The sequence below is a fragment of the Cinclus cinclus genome, chromosome Z (genome assembly GCF_963662255.1).
Source record: "Cinclus cinclus chromosome Z, bCinCin1.1, whole genome shotgun sequence".
In the NCBI taxonomy this organism is placed as follows: domain Eukaryota; kingdom Metazoa; phylum Chordata; class Aves; order Passeriformes; family Cinclidae; genus Cinclus; species Cinclus cinclus.
The window spans coordinates 38,275,032-38,293,674 of NC_085084.1; the positions used below are offsets into that span (position 1 = coordinate 38,275,032).

The window sequence follows — 18,643 nt, forward strand, 5'->3', positions numbered from 1 at the left end:
GTGTCCAGCAGGAACATGCGTTCTCCTACGGGAACTGAGGCCAAGATGAGGGATGAAAAGTTCTGCAGTTTGGATCTGTGAGAGCCAAGGGCTGTGTCAGCTGGGCACCCTGCACTAGGGAAGGAGCTGCCCAGACAGAGCTCCCTGGGGTCATGCTGCACACGAGGCTGGCAGGAGACACAGCCAGGGCAGGGGACCCAAAGTGGCCAAAGAGATATTCCTGACCATCCCACATGCTGCTCAGTATTTCAAGCTGGGTGCCTGCAGGAGGAAGGATGTTTGGAGTGATGGCATTTGTCTTCTCAAGTCACTGTGAGGCTTGAGGGGTCCCTGATGTCCTGGAGATGTGAAACACCTGCCTCCCCGTGTGTGCTGGTTTTACCCTGGCGGGCGGGCCCACTAGCAAGTTTTTCCCCATGAGAACTTCCTCTGTGGATTGATGGGACCAATTGGAGGCTGGTTTAGTTGTTGACAGCCTGAGAAAAGAATTGGAAAAGTCGGTTTGCTCCGTGCATCACATTTGAAGCAGGTAAGCCCCGGGAACGCTCTCTTGCATTTTCGGCCTCTTAAGGTGTGGCATTGGCCTAGCACCGGTCCCTTCTAGTACGGGGCCCGGGCCAGGCACAGGGCCAAGCTCCAGAGGCTGCTGGGCCCCGTCTTTAAGCAGGGGCCCCAGTGGTCAAGAGGAGGAGAGGCCCATTGCTGGGATCCTCGCCTTTTCCCTGTGCGGCCGTGGCTCGGCGGGGCCCTGCCCTGCCCCGGCTGGGAGCAGCCCTGGGGTGGCCGAGCCCGCCCGGCCGCCCTCACGGCCTGGGGGGAGGCAGCTGGGCCCCGTTTGGGAGAGCCCCCCACGGCTTTGTGTGCTGGGCAAGGCAGAGGGAGAACCCCCGGCCTGCAGCTGGAGCCGGGTGCAGTGAGAGCCAGAAGAAAGCCATGGAGCCAGAGCCTTGGCACCCATTTCTCCTCTGGCTGGACTTTGCAGTTTTCGTCCTGCCCCTCCAGCGTGGCCTGGGCGGCCTGAGCTCCTGACACAGCTGCAGCATGGCCGGGCCCATCTCCTGCAACTTCTGTGGGAGATTTTAAGTTTTTTTCCAATGCTCAGATAAGACTTACCGCCTTTCATCTTCCCGTGGGTGAGAGGAAGAAGAACAGAAAAGATACACCAAAGTCAATGAAGTCAAAGCTAAGTTTCTAAATGGAAGGAGAATGAAGAGACTCCATGAAGGTGGGCTGAAATATCTTTTTTGTAAGTTATAGGGGTGGACTGTGCTTCACAAACATTTTCTTTAAACCATGGAAAAAAAGAGAGACCTGGGGTGGTGGGGGGGTGGAGCAAGGTGTAAAGGGTTTGAAGAATCCTTTGCCCTGAGGAAAAGAGGGGGATCTCTGTTCCTGGGAATAATATATAAACAGAGAGAGAAGTGAGCTAAAGAGAACTTTTGCCTTGGAGTAGCTCATCCTTACAAGTCATACCCCATGACTTTTTACCATGGCCCGCAACTCAGTTGTGAACAGACTGTGAAGTGGGAGGAGTTTCCTGACAGCAGATCCCGGGCAGCTGTGAATCCTGAGCAAGTGGAGTCAAAAGAGAACTGGCAATTTCCTCTCTTAGTAAAAGATCCTTATAGCTAAAGAAAAAGAAACTCCTCTCCCTAAAGTGAACTGGAAAAGATAATTTACGGAAGAAATTGACGGAAGTGTCTCTGCATGTTGTTAAGCTGTAACAAAGGGGGAAAGAAGAGCTGGTCTGAAAATCTGCTCTGAATTTATTATTCTTATTCTTTGTGTAGTTAATAAAGTCTTTTTCTTTATTCCCTTTGTAAGCGTTTGGCCTGCTTTACTTTTACTCCTAATTCTAGTTCACCACAAAAGGTAACGATATTAAAATTGGCAAACCTTAAACTATTACATTATTGGTACATTGGCCCGGAAACAAACAAACAAACAAACGAAACCATTACACCTTGGGAAATGGGAAATGAGCTCTTTGCTCATTTGCTTGTGGGAAATGCAAAGCCCAGAGAGCTCTCCGGGCCTTGTGCATCCAGGCTCAGAGGTAGAGATGGATACAATGTTTAACCTGAGACTTTAGGGAAGGCCTTTAGAATTACAAGCTAAAAAGTGAAGCAGACAGGAAAGAGGAATACAGGTTTGCACTTGAAATGGAAATATGTTTTAAGCAAAGGGAAAGATGTGTTATGCAAGCCAGGCAATACGTTAAGTAAGGTTGCAAAAGGTTTTCAAACGTAGCAATAGAACTTGTTCTAAAGTTAGTGAAAAGATGAAGATGCAGCAATGTGAATTTAGAAATGCTGTATGATTGGTTGAAAAATGATGCATTCTGGCAAGGCTGCAGAAAGTAAGGAATTAATGATTGCTATGAAAAGATGTTCACAAGTTTTGCAGAAGTATGTGACTAGTGAAAAAACGAACATAAGGCATCGGAATGAAGAAGGGAAAGGCTTCTGATACTATGGCACTGGATGTAACACCTTTAATGCCTCACCTTTCTATGAGATTGATGCCATAAGGCTAGAAAGCACTTTTTATCCAGTCTCTCAGTTGCCCCATTTCTCCTAACATTATTTTTCCGATACGGTGGGAACACGAGTTCTGCTACGGGAACTGAGGCCAAGATGAGGGATGAAAAGTTCTGCAGTTTGGATCTGTGTGAGCCAAGGGCTGTGTCAGCTGGGCACCCCGCACTAGGGAAGGAGCTGCCCAGACAGAGCTCCCTGGGGTCATGCTGCACACGAGGCTGGCAGGAGACACAGCCAGGGCAGGGGACCCAAAGTGGCCAAAGAGATATTCCTGACCATCCCACATGCTGCTCAGTATTTCAAGCTGGGTGCCTGCAGGAGGAAGGATGTTTGGAGTGATGGCATTTGTCTTCTCAAGTCACTGTGAGGCTTGAGGGGTCCCTGATGTCCTGGAGATGTGAAACACCTGCCTCCCCTTGGGAAATGGGGAATGAGTTCAAAGGGGTTTCTTGGCCTATGCATGAGGCTTCTGCATTCCCTATGCAGCTCAATTGTTTTCTGCACCTGGCAATTTTCCAGCTTCTACCCTTCCAATTCTCTGCACAGGCCAGCCTGCTGGTGACCGGGCATCGAATGAGAATGGCTGTGTGTGGCACTTGCTTGCTGCCTGGGCTTATACCACAACATGGCAAATAGAGCAAAAGAGGTTGGAATGCAAGAGGAGGAGGGAGAAGGAAGCATCCACGTTTTGGAATGGCGGTGGTTTTTCTGTTTTCCTCAGCCTGCCTTCCCGTAGCTGCTCCAGCACGTGATCTATTTGGTCTCTGCCTCAAAACTTCAGTTTTTCTGGGACCAGCCCACTTGGGCGCACTGCTTTACTCCTTCCAGCACTTTGGGACTCGGCCCACAGCGATGATGCTGGTACCTTCTATTCTCTTTCTTTCTTTCTTTGTTTTTCTTTCTTTCTCTCTTTCTTTCTTTCTCTCTTTCTTTCTTTTCTTTCTTTTCCTTCCTTCCTTTCTTTCTTTCTTTCTTTCTTTTCCTTCCTTTCTTCCTTCCTTCCCATCTGCAGCAGGCAGCTCCCTCTGAGGCACACGTTTGCCCAGGGAAGCTCCCTCAGGTGCACCTCAGATGGGCGAGCCTCCTTGGAAATGCCACAGCAGTGCAGCAGGAGGATGATGTGATTTTAGTGGATGTGTTGCTTAGCTTTCCATGTTTTCATCAATGTACCTTTTTAGGCCTGTGTCCCACCTTGTTCTGCAGCAAACAAGTGAGGAAGAAGGGCTCTGAAAGGCCTTCCTGAGGTTTTGTCCCACAGCTGGCACTGAAGGGGGGATTTCCATTGGTGCTGCCTTTTAGAGCCCCACCTGCACCAAGCCTCATGATTTAACACAGGACAATGAGTGGCCAAAGGTGCTGTTCTCTTTTTTGGTTTCTCCTCACATCATCATGGTCCCTTCTCCGTGTTCAGCTTCTCAGCGTGGGCTACAAGGGCTTGCTGTGTTCTTGGTGTTACTCCCAGATGCCTTGAGCAACAGCTTATGGACTAGGTGGCCTTTTTGTGTTGCTTTGTAGCAGAGGAGAACTTTGCAGGTGCCTTTTGGCCTTAGCTGAAGTGAGAAGGTGTGCTTCTCTGCATGACTTCACAAGGCAGCCTAGAGCAGCTGCTATTGTGATGTCAGCGGCCGCATCCCAGCGCTGTCAAGGCAAAGTTGCTGTGCCCAGGCACGGGAGGCCTCAGTGGGCAGAGCAGCTCTTTGGCATGCTCCCTGCAGGTGCAACCTGCTGATCGACGAGGTCTCTGACAGCCAGCTGCACCCTGAGAGCTCTCGCAGGATTTTTGTTTGTCCCCACAAGTGCTGTCTGGAGCTGACTTGAGCAGCATAGCTCCCGCCATGGAGAGAGTGTGTGCTGCAGTTTGCACGGCTTTTACCGTGGCTTATTCTGGCTACTTTTTCACCCACCTGGCACGTAAGTAGGCGCTTCTATTCGGTGCAGCAGATGGAAGGCCAAAGGCTATGAAGAGGCCTTTTGTTGGGTAAAGCTGCTGTCAGCAGCTGCAGCTGACAAGGGGGTGTCTCTAGCCAGTGGGACGTGGGCTGCATTTGTAATGTAGCCTGCTGGGCTTCTTCTCCCCACACGGCATGGCCTGTGGCAGTGGAGTCTGGAATCTCCTGCGTTTGCTGGCTCAAGAATGACAACTTCTAAGAGGGGAAGACAGGGAGAGCTTAGAAGGAGCGCTTGGAAAAACTGCGCTGCTCTCCAGGACTGAGGGGAAGCCTCTTCTTGTCTGCATTCCCCCATCCCAGCACATGTGTGTGGGACTTGACAGTTCCTGTGTGCTGAAAGAGCCCTTCCCTCTGTGAGGAAATCACAGAATCAGCTTGGGAAAGGCCCTTGAAATAGACATTTCAGACAAGTTCCGGTATGCTGCTGGGCACAGGAGGTGTTGCTGTGCAGCGTCACATTAGAACTGCCACCATGGCTAAAGGGCTTGGGCTGAAGCATTTCGGGGCAAAAGTTTTCAGCAAGCTCGTGGCAACTGACGCTTGCATCTCTTCAGAAAACTGAAATACAGGAAGGAGACGAGCTGTAGCTCCTGCTGGGTGGGGCAGGGCAGAAACAATGACTGTTTCAGAACTTGGACTTCATGGGCCTCAGGTTTCTGAGGGTTGAGTGGCCAAAAAGGACAAAAGACAGACACGAGGCAATCCTTTGTGCTGTTGTCTTGCTTGCTGTGTGACACGAGGCTTGCTGCTGGAGGCATGGAGTGAAAGCAATATGCTCTGGCTTTGGGTTGATTTTTGGTGGGTTTTCCCAGAGCGGGCAGTTTTCTCACAGCATGGGGTTCTTTTTCCTTTGTGTGTTGCAGGTCACATCGCCCGTGCCTGGAGAGAATCCAGCCCTTGGGTGAGTGGGAAAGGAGCCTTTGGCGTTGGTAGCATTGGACAGCTGTGGAGCAAGCTGTGAGCTGGGCCTGCTGCAGTCCAGTGCCAGCCTGCTTGGATGAATGAAAGTACAGTGCGGGCTCTCTGCAGCAGCAGCAGCAGCAGCAGCAGCAGCAGCAGCAGCAATGTGTGGAGGATGTGTGTCTGTTTTGCCCAGTTCCATTTCAGAGCTTTTAAGCAGTGGAAAGTGGGGTTGCTCGTTGCTTGAATGCATGATGGAATTTCTCCTGTGCAAGAGAGCGCAGTCTGCTCTGATTGGTCCAATTAGCTGGAGGCTGAGCAACTTAGAATCCAGATGATTCCTCCTTAGTGCATCTGGGTTCTAGAGCTGAATATCAAGAAGGTTGCCTGTCCCTCCCGTTGCTGTCTGTCTGCAGAGCCCAAAAGCAACCTCAGAGCCTCCTGCGGCTGCGCATCTTCCTGAAGAAGAGGCCAAAGGGGAGGAAGATGCCCACCAAGCTGCAGCTGCTGCTACTGTGGGGCCTGAGCATCCAGCATCAGTAAGTGGCAGCTGGGAGTGGCCCTGTGGCTGGAGCAAAGGAGAGCTGGAAGTTTTTGATCAGACAGCACCTCCCCTGCGTAGTTGAAGATGCTGAGTCAGGCTGGAATCTTTCTGGCACTTGCAGAGTGTTTCACCCCTGGGAAAGGGGTGTGGAACTTGGACATTTAGGCATCCGTTCCCCACCACTCTGATAGGGGCTGTGAATTCCTCTTAGCAAGAGACAAGAGGTAGCATTAGGGTGTCTTGGGATGCTGCTGGGGTACAAGTGAGGCCCTTGGTGGCCAGTGGCTGTGCAGGCTCCCTATCTCTGGTGAGGAGAGCCGTGCAAAGATGCACTTGACAGCCTTGCAGGATATGGAGGAGCCACTGTCCCCTGGAGGGACCTGGCCCTGCTCATCAGCAGCTGTGGGGAGCTCAAGGAGCAGCTAAGCTGCAGCAGGGGCCTGTAGCTGAATATCTGTCAGGTTCTGAATGACAGGTTCTTTCCTGTCCCTCCCGCTGCTGTCTGTGCCCAGAGCCCAAGGGCAGCACCAGCCCCTGCTCTTGCTGAACGTGGAGTCAAGGAAGAGGCTGAAGAGGAGGAAGGTGCTAATGAACCTGTCCCTGCTGTCAGCCCACGGCCTGAGCAGCCAACATCAGTAAGCACCTGCTTTGGTCAGCGGTGTCTTTGGGGTCATGTTGTGCATCGGGTAAAAGCAGCCTTTGGAATTTGCGCCTTGTGTGAGAGAAGGGGGCAGCAAAAGCCGAGAGGTGAAGAGCCCAGGATGTGGCCAGCAGCATCTTCCAAGGGGCTTGCATTTGAAATGGGATTGGAGGGGCATCTGTGGCAGGCGTGTTTGTGACCCAAATTTGTTTCTTGTCCCAGAGCTCCACTTCCTCTAGCCTGGCGCCGGCACGAGCTGCAGCTGCCGGCTCTGAAGAAGCCTCCTGTCCCCAAGCTGGAAAGTCAAGCGCGAGCAGCTCGTGCACCTGGAGCACAAGTAGTTCCTCGGGCAGCATGGAGCAGCTGCTTAGAGAGAGGACAGAGGACGAGTGCCTGGCCCTGCTGAGTATGTCCTTTGTGATGCCTGTGTGCTGGAGCAGTGCCCTGTGTGATCGTGTGTCAGCGTGAGCTGTCCCACCTGCAGTTCCTGCTGGGCTGAGTGTCGGCTGCTGCGGCCTCCACACAGGAGCTGTTGTTGTGCTTGGAGGTGCTGAAGGAACAGCGGGCTCTTGCTGCTGCCTCTGAGGGCAGCCTGGCGTGCTTTGGCTTTGCCTGAGCTTGCCTCAGTACAAAAGGCAAAAGAGAGATGGTTTGTGGCTGAGCAGGAGGCCGGGACCTTGTGAATGAGGCGACTTCAGGGAGCTCCTGTGGGGCCCAGCTCCTGTGGGGCACAGCCAAGGTCATCTTCAGATCATAGCCTCTCCTGAAGGCTGAGGAACCTCATTGTTAAGGCCCATGGCAATAGGTTGCAACGTCAGCTGCTGCTGCTGCTCTTGCAAGCCAGAAAGGCATTGTTTAGGTAAAGTGCTGCTTCAAGGCGGAGATCATGCCTCTGCTGGAAGCACTGCGCACTATTCTTCCGCTTCTGGAGCGGGCAGCTGTTGATACAAATTGATTGCAGAAGCCAAGGTGCCTTTGCTGCTTGCAAGGATGCCAGCAATTGTTGAATGGCGCAGAGTGTTCATGGCCAAGAACAGAAAGGTTTGGGTTTTATAGACCACACTCACTTGTCTTGATCGTGGCCTTCTGATCTCTGTGTCCTTGGACTGTTTCTCCACGTGCTTAGAGACCGTATGTGCTGGAGAGCTGCTTGTCCTGCTGCTGTTGTTTTGGTGGTGCTGCTGGTGGTGCTGGTGCGGCAATGGTGTTGTTGTTTGTCCAGTGAGGGAGTTGAAAGGGCCCAGTGGGCCAGAGAGTGGGGCTGCCTTGGTGATCTGCTGCAGGCTGGCATCTCAGTTTTGAAGTGAGCATCTTTCCTTTGGGTTTTTACAGGGATGCTGGTGAGCGAAGGAGATCCGGAGGCTAAATATACAGAACTGGAAATTATTGGCAAAGGGTGAGTGCAGCCACAGGTGCTTCTTCAAAGGGAGGGGCTGTGTACTTTGCTGCTGTCACCTGTCGCCGGAGTGATGTCAGGCAAGCTGCAAAGCTGTGCAGACGCTGCGCTGAGACGCTGCTATGCCTCAGTTTTGGTCAGCATTGATAGCTGTGGTCTGAAGGCATGGCAAAGACACCTGGATGCTGGAATGGTCCTTTCTGCAGCAAGGAGCAGCACCTGGCACATCTCCTGTCCCTCAAGTGTCTTTCCCCCTCTTGCCGCTTTTCTTGGGACAAATCATTTCTCTGTGTCCCAAAAGGATACAGGATCCGTGGCAATGAAAGGAGGAAAAACTTCATTGCCTCCAAGGTCAAGGTAGCAGCTGCGGGCTGTCAGGGAACAGCTCTCAGGAAGCTTTGTTCCAGCGTTTTGCTGAAAACAAGGTTCAGTGGTCAGGATGACCACCTAGCTAGTCTAGAAGCCAAAAGCAGACACAAAAGCAGCAGCTCTCTTTTGTAGCTGAGGTGGCAAAAGCCAAAGCTTCAGGCCAGTGTCCAATGCCAATGCACTCTAGAGGAAAAGGCATCGAGTGCCTGAGGGGAGAGCCCTCGTGGATCCTGTGGGGTTGCGGCCTTTCCTGCAAAGAAAGCACCAAGCTATTCCCTACTGAAAGCCAGCTCTGCTGACTGTCAGTGGGATTGATTTGCAACATTTCCTCTGGGAGGAGCCAAATGTAGAAGAAGTCCCCTGAAAAGTAGAGTGCTTCCTGTGTCTGCTGCACCCAAGAGAAGCAGCTGCCCATGGATCTGGAGCCAGAAGGCAGCTGTCTGAGGATCTTCTGCTTTGAGCACTTCTCCATTTGTGTGTGCAGCAGTGGAGACCTGTGCCTGCTCTGCCTGTGACTGCAGCTGTGGCTGGAGACTACTTTCCTTGTCAGCTGCAGAAAGGATGTGTGTTGAGAGGTTTTCTTCTGATGTCTGTGACATGGCTTCAGGCTTCTCAGAAGGCCTGTGTGGAGGTGCCTGAGTGTGGCACATCCACTGCAAGGAGAAGTGTGAGCAGGCCCAACGGCCGTGTGTGTGTGTGTGTGTGTGTGTGTGTGTGTGTCTGGAAAAATCACAGACACGCACGGACACAGAAAGAGAAAGGGGGAAAGGAGCCAGAGCAGAATGTGTCGCGGTGCATTTGCTGTTTGTCCCTGGCCTCTTTTTCCTCCTTGGGCCACAGTGTCTGGCTTCTGCAGGGACTAAAGGACTTCTCCTTTCTCTGCTGCTGTTTTGTTTCTAGGGGTTTCGGCACTGTGTGCACGGCAGTGGAGACTGCCACAGGAGAAGAGGTAAGTGTCAAGCGGTGCTGCAGCTTGTGCAGCTCTCGAGTGCCCTCCCCTGTGCTGTGAGCTGTGCCTGAGCTTTGGGTCGCCACTAGAGCTTTGCTGCAAAGGCAACTGAAGTGCAGAGCAGGGTCTGCCTGCCAAGCCCAGTGGGGACAGACTGTGTCCTTCTGAGCTGCCGCAAGCAATGCAAGGAGGCCAAGGGCTGTCTTTCTGAGGAGGACACGCTAGCTGGTTCTTAGTGGCAAGGCGGTGTCTTAGAGAATGGCGGTGCCCTTTGGGGCTTTGGCTCGCGGTTCCCGAGTTCTCCTTTCGCGCTGTCAACAAATCCATGGGAATTTTGATGGTAGTTCCTTAGGCACGTGCAGTGCTGCCCTTGGGAACTGTGCTTAGAGAGAGAGGTCTGCAAGGAGTCTCTCGAGGGCCTAAGCCCTGCTCAGAGCCTGGTGTGTATCACTAGAGGATCAAGGCATGAGCTATTTCTTTTTAGAATCAGTCAGGAATTGCAAATGTCACTGGTGTGCTAGAAAGCATTTTAGCAGAACAAATGGAAAATTGCTGAAGTGAGGATGTGCTAGCCTTGTTTTTTTTTGATGTGTCCTTAATGATGTTCTCATCATGACAACAATTTTTCCATAAAATCTGTCGGTTTTTATTTCTCTGGTGGGGGTGTGGGGTGGGCTGGGGGGGACGGTCAGGATGTTTGTAGGGCGGCATTTTATCTGTCATATCTGTAAGGGTTTGCCCTGTTGTTGTGCAGTGAAGAATGCCGGTGGCCACCGGAGTAATGATCAAGCCCCCTAGAAATGGCCAAGGTTTCCCAGGAGTTTTGCTCCATTTTTCCTAGGCCTAAGTTGTTTCCTGCTTGCAAGTGGTGTGTGAATTCAAAATGGGGATGATAAAGTGAGGCCCTGGGGGAAGAATGTGGGTGCAGCGAGGGTGGTTAGAGCTTTGAGCTGGAGAGTTGAGACTGTGTTTCTGCCAGGTTTGCAAGGCAAAGGGTTTCTGGCTGTGTGTCCTGGGAGTGGCGACCAAGGAAGCAGTGTAAAGGGCTCTTGCAAGCTCAGCTTCCGGTTCCTCTGATGTCCAGTCCCAAGGCATTTTGGCACAGCGCAGCTGTATCATCCCAAAATCACAGTGTCCCTGTTGGCCTTGTGTTCCTGTGCCATCGACTTCTTTGATCCATGGTTTGCATGTCGTTTTAGGTGGCCATAAAGAAAATCAGTCTGTTGCAAGTGAAGAGCAACGAACTGTGCGTGAATGAAATCCAGGTCATGCGGGACAATAAGAACGCCAGTGTGGTGAACTATGTAGACAGGTGAGTGGTTCTGCTCTTCTGCCGTGAAGGGTCACTGACGTGCTGCAAGCCAGAGGTTCAAGCACTCCTTTGGTTGCTGGCAGAGGGTGGAGCTGTTAATTCCTTCCCCTTTCTGGGCTGATCCACAGCATCTTGGAGGAGTTTGCATGGGGGCTGCATTTATCTTTTGCGGCATATCTAGTTTGAAGTGCGCTTTCAAAGAGCAGGTCTCGGCCCAATTTTACTGCGTCAGCAGCCTCCAAGTTCCTGCCCTCCGTGCCCATTGTCCTGTTGGGTTTGGTGTTTGATTTTTCCCCCAAGGTTCTTGAGTTCTGACAAAGCACTGGAGATGGTATTTCCCATGGCCTGTTGCACAGCTGTGCATACCAAGCAGTCTTTTCTACTGCACAGAGTTCAAGCCCTGTAGAGCCTTGTGAATGCCTATTCCCTTCGTCCTGTCTTCCTCGGAGAGAGACACGGACAAAAGGGTCCATCAGGTCACGCAAGCGCACGCATTCACCTGCAGGTGGTTGTTTCCTCCTTTCAGCTACCTGGTGCACAAGGAACTCTGGCTCGTGATGGAATACATGGACGGAGGGTCTTTGCACGATGTCATTAGGGAGATCCAAATGGCAGAAGGAGAGATAGCAGCTGTGTCCCGCGAGGTAAGGGATTGCGTTGGTGCTTGCCATGGCTTGGGTGGAATGGGTGGGAAGGGGAGGATTGATTTCATCTTCCGAGCTTCCTTTCTGCCTATCTCTTGTGACTGGCAGAGCGGGGGCAAGTGCATCTGGAGGGCCTGCCAAGGTGCGGGCCCTTCTTCTAGTGCGTTTGTTTGCGTTGGCCTCTGCAAACACTTGCCTGCTGCCTGTGTGTGCTGCATTCCTTCCCTGTAAGAGCAGCCGTGCTGCTGGCACAGTGTCAACCGAGTGGCAAAGACAAAGAGACACTCACAGGACTCTGCCAGAGCTCAGCCTCCAAGGAGAGCTTTGCACCCAAAGGGGCATTTGCAAAGGCATTTGCTGTCATCTGGCTGGAGAGAGCACAGGCACTGCAGCGGTGCTCCTTCAGTCTGTGTTTGCAGGGCACTGGCCAGAAAAAGCATCGTCCTTTCTCTTTCAAAGCGAATACACCCTCTCTTAGAAAGGCCCTGCTGTCGTCATGTTGCAGCAGCAAGCTCTTGCCCTCCCCTCAGCCTTGCCTGCCATGGCTCGGCGTCCCCCAGCAAGTCAGTCTTGCAGATGTGCCACTGCACTGCATGAGGGACAAAGTCAGATCTCCTGTTTGTTTTTCCTCCCTCAGTGCCTGCAAGGCCTGGATTTCCTTCACTGCAAGCAAGTGATCCACCGAGACATCAAAAGCCACAACATTCTCCTGGGCTTGGATGGATCTGTCAAGCTGGGTGGGTGTTGTTAAGGGCAGGCCCAGCCGTGGTGGGCTGTGGGCTGGGGGTGCATTTGAGTGACTTCCAGTTGCCCAAGAGTGGTGCCTGTGGCAGTGCAGGCTGCCCTGCTGCAAGCGCAGAGCACAGCCACAAGGTACAGGGAGGTGTGGCTGGGAAGAAGGTGTCAGGAGGGGCTTTGGGCTGTGTGTGCCCTCACGCAAGCAAGGCAGTTTCAGTCTGGAGCTTCAGGGAACTAAAAGCCACTGTGTGAAACGGGGGGCTTTTGCTAAGTGGCCCATCTGCTATTTCCTCAGCTGCAGCTGTTAGGAATGCCAGCATGCCATTCCTGTTTGCATTCCCTTTGGATTCCACACTGCCTTCTTGGGCACTGGGAGAGTGGGGACTTCTTCTCTTTGCTTTCCTACTTCACGCTGGCTTGATCCGAATGTGTTTTTTCTCCTCAGCTGATTTTGGCCTCACTGCTCAGCTCACGGCTGAGCAGAGCAAACGCAGATCGGCTGTCGGGACTACTTACTGGATGGCGCCTGAAATTTTCACCAGGAAGCCCTACGGCCCCAAAGTGGACATCTGGTCCTTTGGCATCGTGGGGATGGAGATGGTGGAAGGAGCTCCTCCTTACCTGATGGAAACCTCCCGCACGGTGCGCTGCAACTTCTCTCAGATGCTCCTGTCCCTCTAAGAAAATCTGCCCCCGTTCTTCTGCCTGCCAAGCTTGGTAACACCTGAAGACCATAGCTCCCGGCCTGCATAGTCTCTTGTGCTTCTTGCCCTGTATTATTCCCCTTGCCCTTGAATTCGGAACGGCCCAAAGTACGCTGATGCCATTTGCTTGCTGGCAGCTTTGCCTAAGGGAGCAGTGAGCAGCGCCAAGCTGCATGTTACGGAAGAATCCTTGGGAAGAGTAGAGTTAGACCAAAGTCCCTCTTCCAAAGCGGCGGTAGAGCTGGTGTCAGTCCTCGGAGAAGCCGAGTGTGCTTTTGCTGATGGATTTGCTCCTGATTCCCAATCAGCCCATGAAATCAGGGCTGAAGGCGGGAGCCTTTGCACATTGGCCTGGCTGTGGTTGCCTCTGGCTTTGGGTTCAGTTGGTTGGGGTGGGAAAGGCATGTCACAGCCTCTGGCGGGGAAGAAAGGGCCACTTGTGAGAGTGCAGCTTGGCCAGCGGGGTGTGGGTGAGCAGTTTTGGGTGCGAAGGAGACAGGTGGAGTGTGGCGTTGCCTTCTTCTCTAGGCTCGACAGCTGATCAGCACCGGGGGCACCCCGAAGCTGCAGAAGCCCAGGCAGCAGTCGGCTTGGTTGCGAGACTTTCTGCACTGCTGCCTGGAGACAGACGAGGACAGGCGCTGGTCTGCCCAGGAACTTCTGCAGGTAAAAGGCAGAGCAGCTACAGGCTGTGCCAGCTACCCACTGCCAGGGGCTCCTCCTCTGCTCAAGTCCAAGGCGTCAGGTGGGCCCCGCTCCTAAGAATCTCCATTCTGGGGGCTTTCCAAAGGAAAAACAAGGAGAATCCCGGCCTGCCATGGCTTGGAAGGAGCCTTGCAATGACAATTAGACTAAATCTCCTTAAGCTGCAGACCTCTGGCTTCATGCATTTGTGGAATTGGAAGCCATGTTTGCCTGTGGCAGGAAAGTCCTGGACAGGGAGACAGAGGTGCACAGACTGCCCTCGTTTCTCTGTGTCTCTGGTAGCCAGAGAAAGGCTGCTTCAGCCTGTGAGGAAAGCAGAAGTTCATTTGTTCTTTTTCTCTTTGGGCAGCATCCGTTTGTAACTTCAGCCAAGCCGACCTCCAGCCTGACGCCTCTGATCATGGCAGCGCAGCAGTTTATGGCTGACAGAAGATTCTAGCCGTGCAAGAGGCCGTTGTTGTTTGTTGTTCTTTTGAGTTTGTAGGTTGGAAGGAGTAGTTTGTAGTTTGTAGTTTGTAGATAGTTTAGGCTGATAGTCAAAATAAATACTGTAAAACCATCACTGTGTTGGAAGCTTCCCTTTCTTCTGTGAATAAGCTGTAAATTTGAGTCTGAATGGTCAGGTGTTTCTAAAGCATGGGAAGATAGAGGGATGGGGTTTGGGAGTCAGTTTGGAAGTGGGTGGAGGTCTTCCTCCAGAACAAACCTCCTTGTGGAGATACAGGCTTTTAGCTGTGAATAGAGGAGCAGAAGAGGGCAAAACAGAGCAGAGCAGGGGTGTCACTGCTGGGGACGCCGCTGTGGCCGTGGTTGTGTGGCAGCTGCTGGGAAAGTTTGGGAGTGTCTGTGCTGCCCTGGGCAGAGAGGAAGGCAGCCAGGCTTCTCCACAGGCTCAGGCGCAGGTGAGTGTCCAGCAGGAACATGCGTTCTCCTACGGGAACTGAGGCCAAGATGAGCGATGAAAAGTTCTGCAGTTTGGATCTGTGAGAGCCAAGGGCTGTGTCAGCTGGGCACCCCGCACTAGGGAAGGAGCTGCCCAGACAGAGCTCCCTGGGGTCATGCTGCACACGAGGCTGGCAGGAGACACAGCCAGGGCAGGGGACCCAAAGTGGCCAAAGAGATATTCCTGACCATCCCACATGCTGCTCAGTATTTCAAGCTGGGTACCAGCAGGAGGAAGGATGTTTGGAGTGATGGCATTTGTCTTCTCAAGTCACTGTGAGGCTTGAGGGGTCCCTGATGTCCTGGAGATGTGAAACACCTGCCTCCCCGTGTGTGCTGGTTTTACCCTGGCGGGCGGGCCCACTAGCAAGTTTTTCCCCATGAGAACTTCCTCTGTGGATTGATGGGACCAATTGGAGGCTGGTTTAGTTGTTGACAGCCTGAGAAAAGAATTGGAAAAGTCGGTTTGCTCCGTGCATCACATTTGAAGCAGGTAAGCCCCGGGAACGCTCTCTTGCATTTTCGGCCTCTTAAGGTGTGGCATTGGCCTAGCGCCGGTCCCTTCTAGTACGGGGCCCGGGCCAGGCACAGGGCCAAGCTCCAGAGGCTGCTGGGCCCTGTCTTTAAGCAGGGGCCCCAGTGGTCAAGAGGAGGAGAGGCCCATTGCTGGGATCCTCGCCTTTTCCCGGTGCGGCCGTGGCTCGGCGGGGCCCTGCCCTGCCCCGGCTCGGGGCAGCCCTGGGGTGGCCGAGCCCGCCCGGCCGCCCTCACGACCTGGGGGGAGGCAGCTGGGCCCCGTTTGGAAGAGACCCCCACGGCTTTGTGTGCTGAGCAAGGCAGAGGGAGAACCCCCGGCCTGCAGCTGGAGCCGGGTGCAGTGAGAGCCAGAAGAAAGCCATGGAGCCAGAGCCTTGGCACCCATTTCTCCTCTGGCTGGACTTTGCAGTTTTCGTCCTGCCCCTCCAGCGTGGCCTGGGCGGCCTGAGCTCCTGACACAGCTGCCGCATGGCCGGGCCCATCTCCTGCAACTTCTGTGGGAGATTTTAAGTTTTTTTCCAATGCTCAGATAAGACTTACCGCCTTTCATCTTCCCGTGGGTGAGAGGAAGAAGAACAGAAAAGATACACCAAAGTCAATGAAGTCAAAGCTAAGTTTCTAAATGGAAGGAGAATGAAGAGACTCCATGAAGGTGGGCTGAAATATCTTTTTTGTAAGTTATAGGGGTGGACTGTGCTTCACAAACATTTTCTTTAAACCATGGAAAAAAAGAGAGACCTGGGGTGGTGGGGGGGTGGAGCAAGGTGTAAAGGGTTTGAAGAATCCTTTGCCCTGAGGAAAAGAGGGGGATCTCTGTTCCTGGGAATAATATATAAACAGAGAGAGAAGTGAGCTAAAGAGAACTTTTGCCTTGGAGTAGCTCATCCTTACAAGTAATACCCCATGACTTTTTACCATGGCCCGCAACTCAGTTGTGAACAGACTGTGAAGTGGGAGGAGTTTCCTGACAGCAGATCCCGGGCAGCTGTGAATCCTGAGCAAGTGGAGTCAAAAGAGAACTGGCAATTTCCTCTCTTAGTAAAAGATCCTTATAGCTAAAGAAAAAGAAACTCCTCTCCCTAAAGTGAACTGGAAAAGATAATTTACGGAAGAAATTGACGGAAGTGTCTCTGCATGTTGTTAAGCTGTAACAAAGGGGGAAAGAAGAGCTGGTCTGAAAATCTGCTCTGAATTTATTATTCTTATTCTTTGTGTAGTTAATAAAGTCTTTTTCTTTATTCCCTTTGTAAGCGTTTGGCCTGCTTTACTTTTACTCCTAATTCTAGTTCACCACAAAAGGTAACGATATTAAAATTGGCAAACCTTAAACTATTACATTATTGGTACATTGGCCCGGAAACAAACAAACAAACAAACGAAACCATTACACCTTGGGAAATGGGAAATGAGCTCTTTGCTCATTTGCTTGTGGGAAATGCAAAGCCCAGAGAGCTCTCCGGGCCTTGTGCATCCAGGCTCAGAGGTAGAGATGGATACAATGTTTATTTAACCTGAGACTTTAGGGAAGGCCTTTAGAATTACAAGCTAAAAAGTGAAGCAGACAGGAAAGAGGAATACAGGTTTGCACTTGAAATGGAAATATGTTTTAAGCAAAGAGAAAGATGTGTTATGCAAGCCAGGCAATACGTTAAGTAAGGTAGCAAAAGGTTTTCAAACGTAGCAATAGAACTTGTTCTAAAGTTAGTGAAAAGATGAAGATGCAGCAATGTGAATTTAGAAATGCTGTATGATTGGTTGAAAAATGATGCATTGTGGCAAGGCTGCAGAAAGTAAGGAATTAATGATTGCTATGAAAAGACGCTCACAAGTTTTGCAGAAGTATGTGACTAGTGAAAAAACGAACATAAGGCATCGGAATGAAGAAGGGAAAGGCTTCTGATACTATGGCACTGGATGTAACACCTTTAATGCCTCACCTTTCTATGAGATTGATGCCATAAGGCTAGAAAGCACTTTTTATCCAGTCTCTCAGTTGCCCCATTTCTCCTAACATTATTTTTCCGATACGGTGGGAACACGAGTTCTGCTACGGGAACTGAGGCCAAGATGAGGGATGAAAAGTTCTGCAGTTTGGATCTGTGTGAGCCAAGGGCTGTGTCAGCTGGGCACCCCGCACTAGAGAAGGAGCTGCCCAGACAGAGCTCCCTGGGGTCATGCTGCACACGAGGCTGGCAGGAGACACAGCCAGGGCAGGGGACCCAAAGTGGCCAAAGAGATATTCCTGACCATCCGACATGCTGCTCAGTATTTCAAGCTGGGTACCAGCAGGAGGAAGGATGTTTGGAGTGATGGCATTTGTCTTCTCAATTCACTGTGAGGCTTGAGGGGTCCCTGATGTCCTGGAGATGTGAAACACCTGCCTCCCCTTGGGAAATGGGGAATGAGTTCAAAGGGGTTTCTTGGCCTATGCATGAGGCTTCTGCACTCCCTATGCAGCTCAATTGTTTTCTGCACCTGGCAATTTTCCAGCTTCTACCCTTCCAATTCTCTGCACAGGCCAGCCTGCTGGTGACCAGGCATCGAGTGAGAATGGCTGTGTGTGGCACTTGCTTGCTGCCTGGGCTTATACCACAACATGGCAAATACAGCAAAAGAGGTTGGAATGCAAGAGGAGGAGGGAGAAGGAAGCATCCACGTTTTGGAATGGCGGTGGTTTTTCTGTTTTCCTCAGCCTGCCTTCCCGTAGCTGCTCCAGCATGTGATCTATTTGGTCTCTGCCTCAAAACTTCAGTTTTTCTGGGACCAGCCCACTTGGGCGCACTGCTTTACTCCTTCCAGCACTTTGGGACTCGGCCCACAGCGATGATGCTGGTACCTTCTATTCTCTTTCTTTCTTTCTTTGTTTTTCTTTCTTTCTTTCTTTTCTTTCTTTCTTTCTTTCTTTCTTTCTTTTCTTTCTTTCTTTTCTTTCTTTCTTTTCTTTCTTTCTTTCTTTCTTTCTTTCTTTCTTTCTTTCTTTCTTTCTTTCTTTCTTTCTTTCTTTCTTTCTTTCTTTCTTTCTTTCTTTTCCTTCCTTTCTTCCTTCCTTCCCATCTGCAGCAGGCAGCTCCCTCTGAGGCACACGTTTGCCCAGGGAAGCTCCCTCAGGTGCACCTCAGATGGGCGAGCCTCCTTGGAAATGCCACAGCAGTGCAGCAGGAGGATGATGTGATTTTAGTGGATGTGTTGCTTAGCTTTCCATGTTTTCATCAATGTACCTTTTTAGGCCTGTGTCCCACCTTGTTCTGCAGCAAACAAGTGAGGAAGAAGGGCTCTGAAAGGCCTTCCTGAGGTTTTGTCCCACAGCTGGCATTGAAGGGGGGATTTCCATTGATGCTGCCTTTTAGAGCCCCACCTGCATCAAGCCTCATGATTTAACACAGGACAATGAGTGGCCAAAGGTGCTGTTCTCTTTTTTGGTTTCTCCTCACATCATCATGGTCCCTTCTCCGTGTTCAGCTTCTCAGCGTGGGCTACAAGGGCTTCCTGTGTTCTTGGTGTTACTCCCAGATGCCTTGAGCAACAGCTTATGGACTAGGCGGCCTTTTTGTGTTGCTTTGTAGCAGAGGAGAACTTTGCAGGTGCCTTTTGGCCTTAGCTGAAGTGAGAAGGTGTGCTTCTCGGCGTGACTTCACAAGGCAGCCTAGAGCAGCTGCTATTGTGATGTCAGCGGCCGCATCCCAGCGCTGTCAAGGCAAAGTTGCTGTGCCCAGGCACGGGAGGCCTCAGTGGGCAGAGCAGCTCTTTGGCATGCTCCCTGCAGGTGCAACCTGC

The 18,643-nt window shown here is 51.8% G+C and overlaps 1 protein-coding gene across 1 annotated transcript; it reads left to right on the forward strand.

Moving 5' to 3' along the window:
- The first annotated feature begins 4,375 nt into the window (after positions 1-4,375).
- On the forward strand, positions 4,376-13,829 carry LOC134056958 (serine/threonine-protein kinase PAK 3-like). Its single transcript, XM_062513920.1, has 10 exons — positions 4,376-4,451; positions 5,353-5,418; positions 7,906-7,969; positions 9,239-9,287; positions 10,487-10,599; positions 11,126-11,243; positions 11,881-11,980; positions 12,427-12,623; positions 13,214-13,351; positions 13,740-13,829. The coding sequence occupies exons 1-10, from the start codon at positions 4,376-4,378 to the stop codon at positions 13,827-13,829; spliced, it is 1,011 nt and encodes a 336-aa protein (XP_062369904.1).
- Positions 13,830-18,643: the final 4,814 nt, after the last annotated feature.

Coding starts and splice junctions, on each gene's coding strand:
- LOC134056958 (XM_062513920.1), top strand. CDS start 4,376: ATGGAGAGAGTGTGTGCTGCAGTTTGCACGGCTTTTACCGTGGCTTAT. Junction 5,419..7,905: donor GAAAGGAGCCTTTGGCGTTG/GTAGCATTGGAC, acceptor GGGTTTTTACAG/GGATGCTGGTGAGCGAAGGA. Junction 7,970..9,238: donor CTGGAAATTATTGGCAAAGG/GTGAGTGCAGCC, acceptor TTTTGTTTCTAG/GGGTTTCGGCACTGTGTGCA.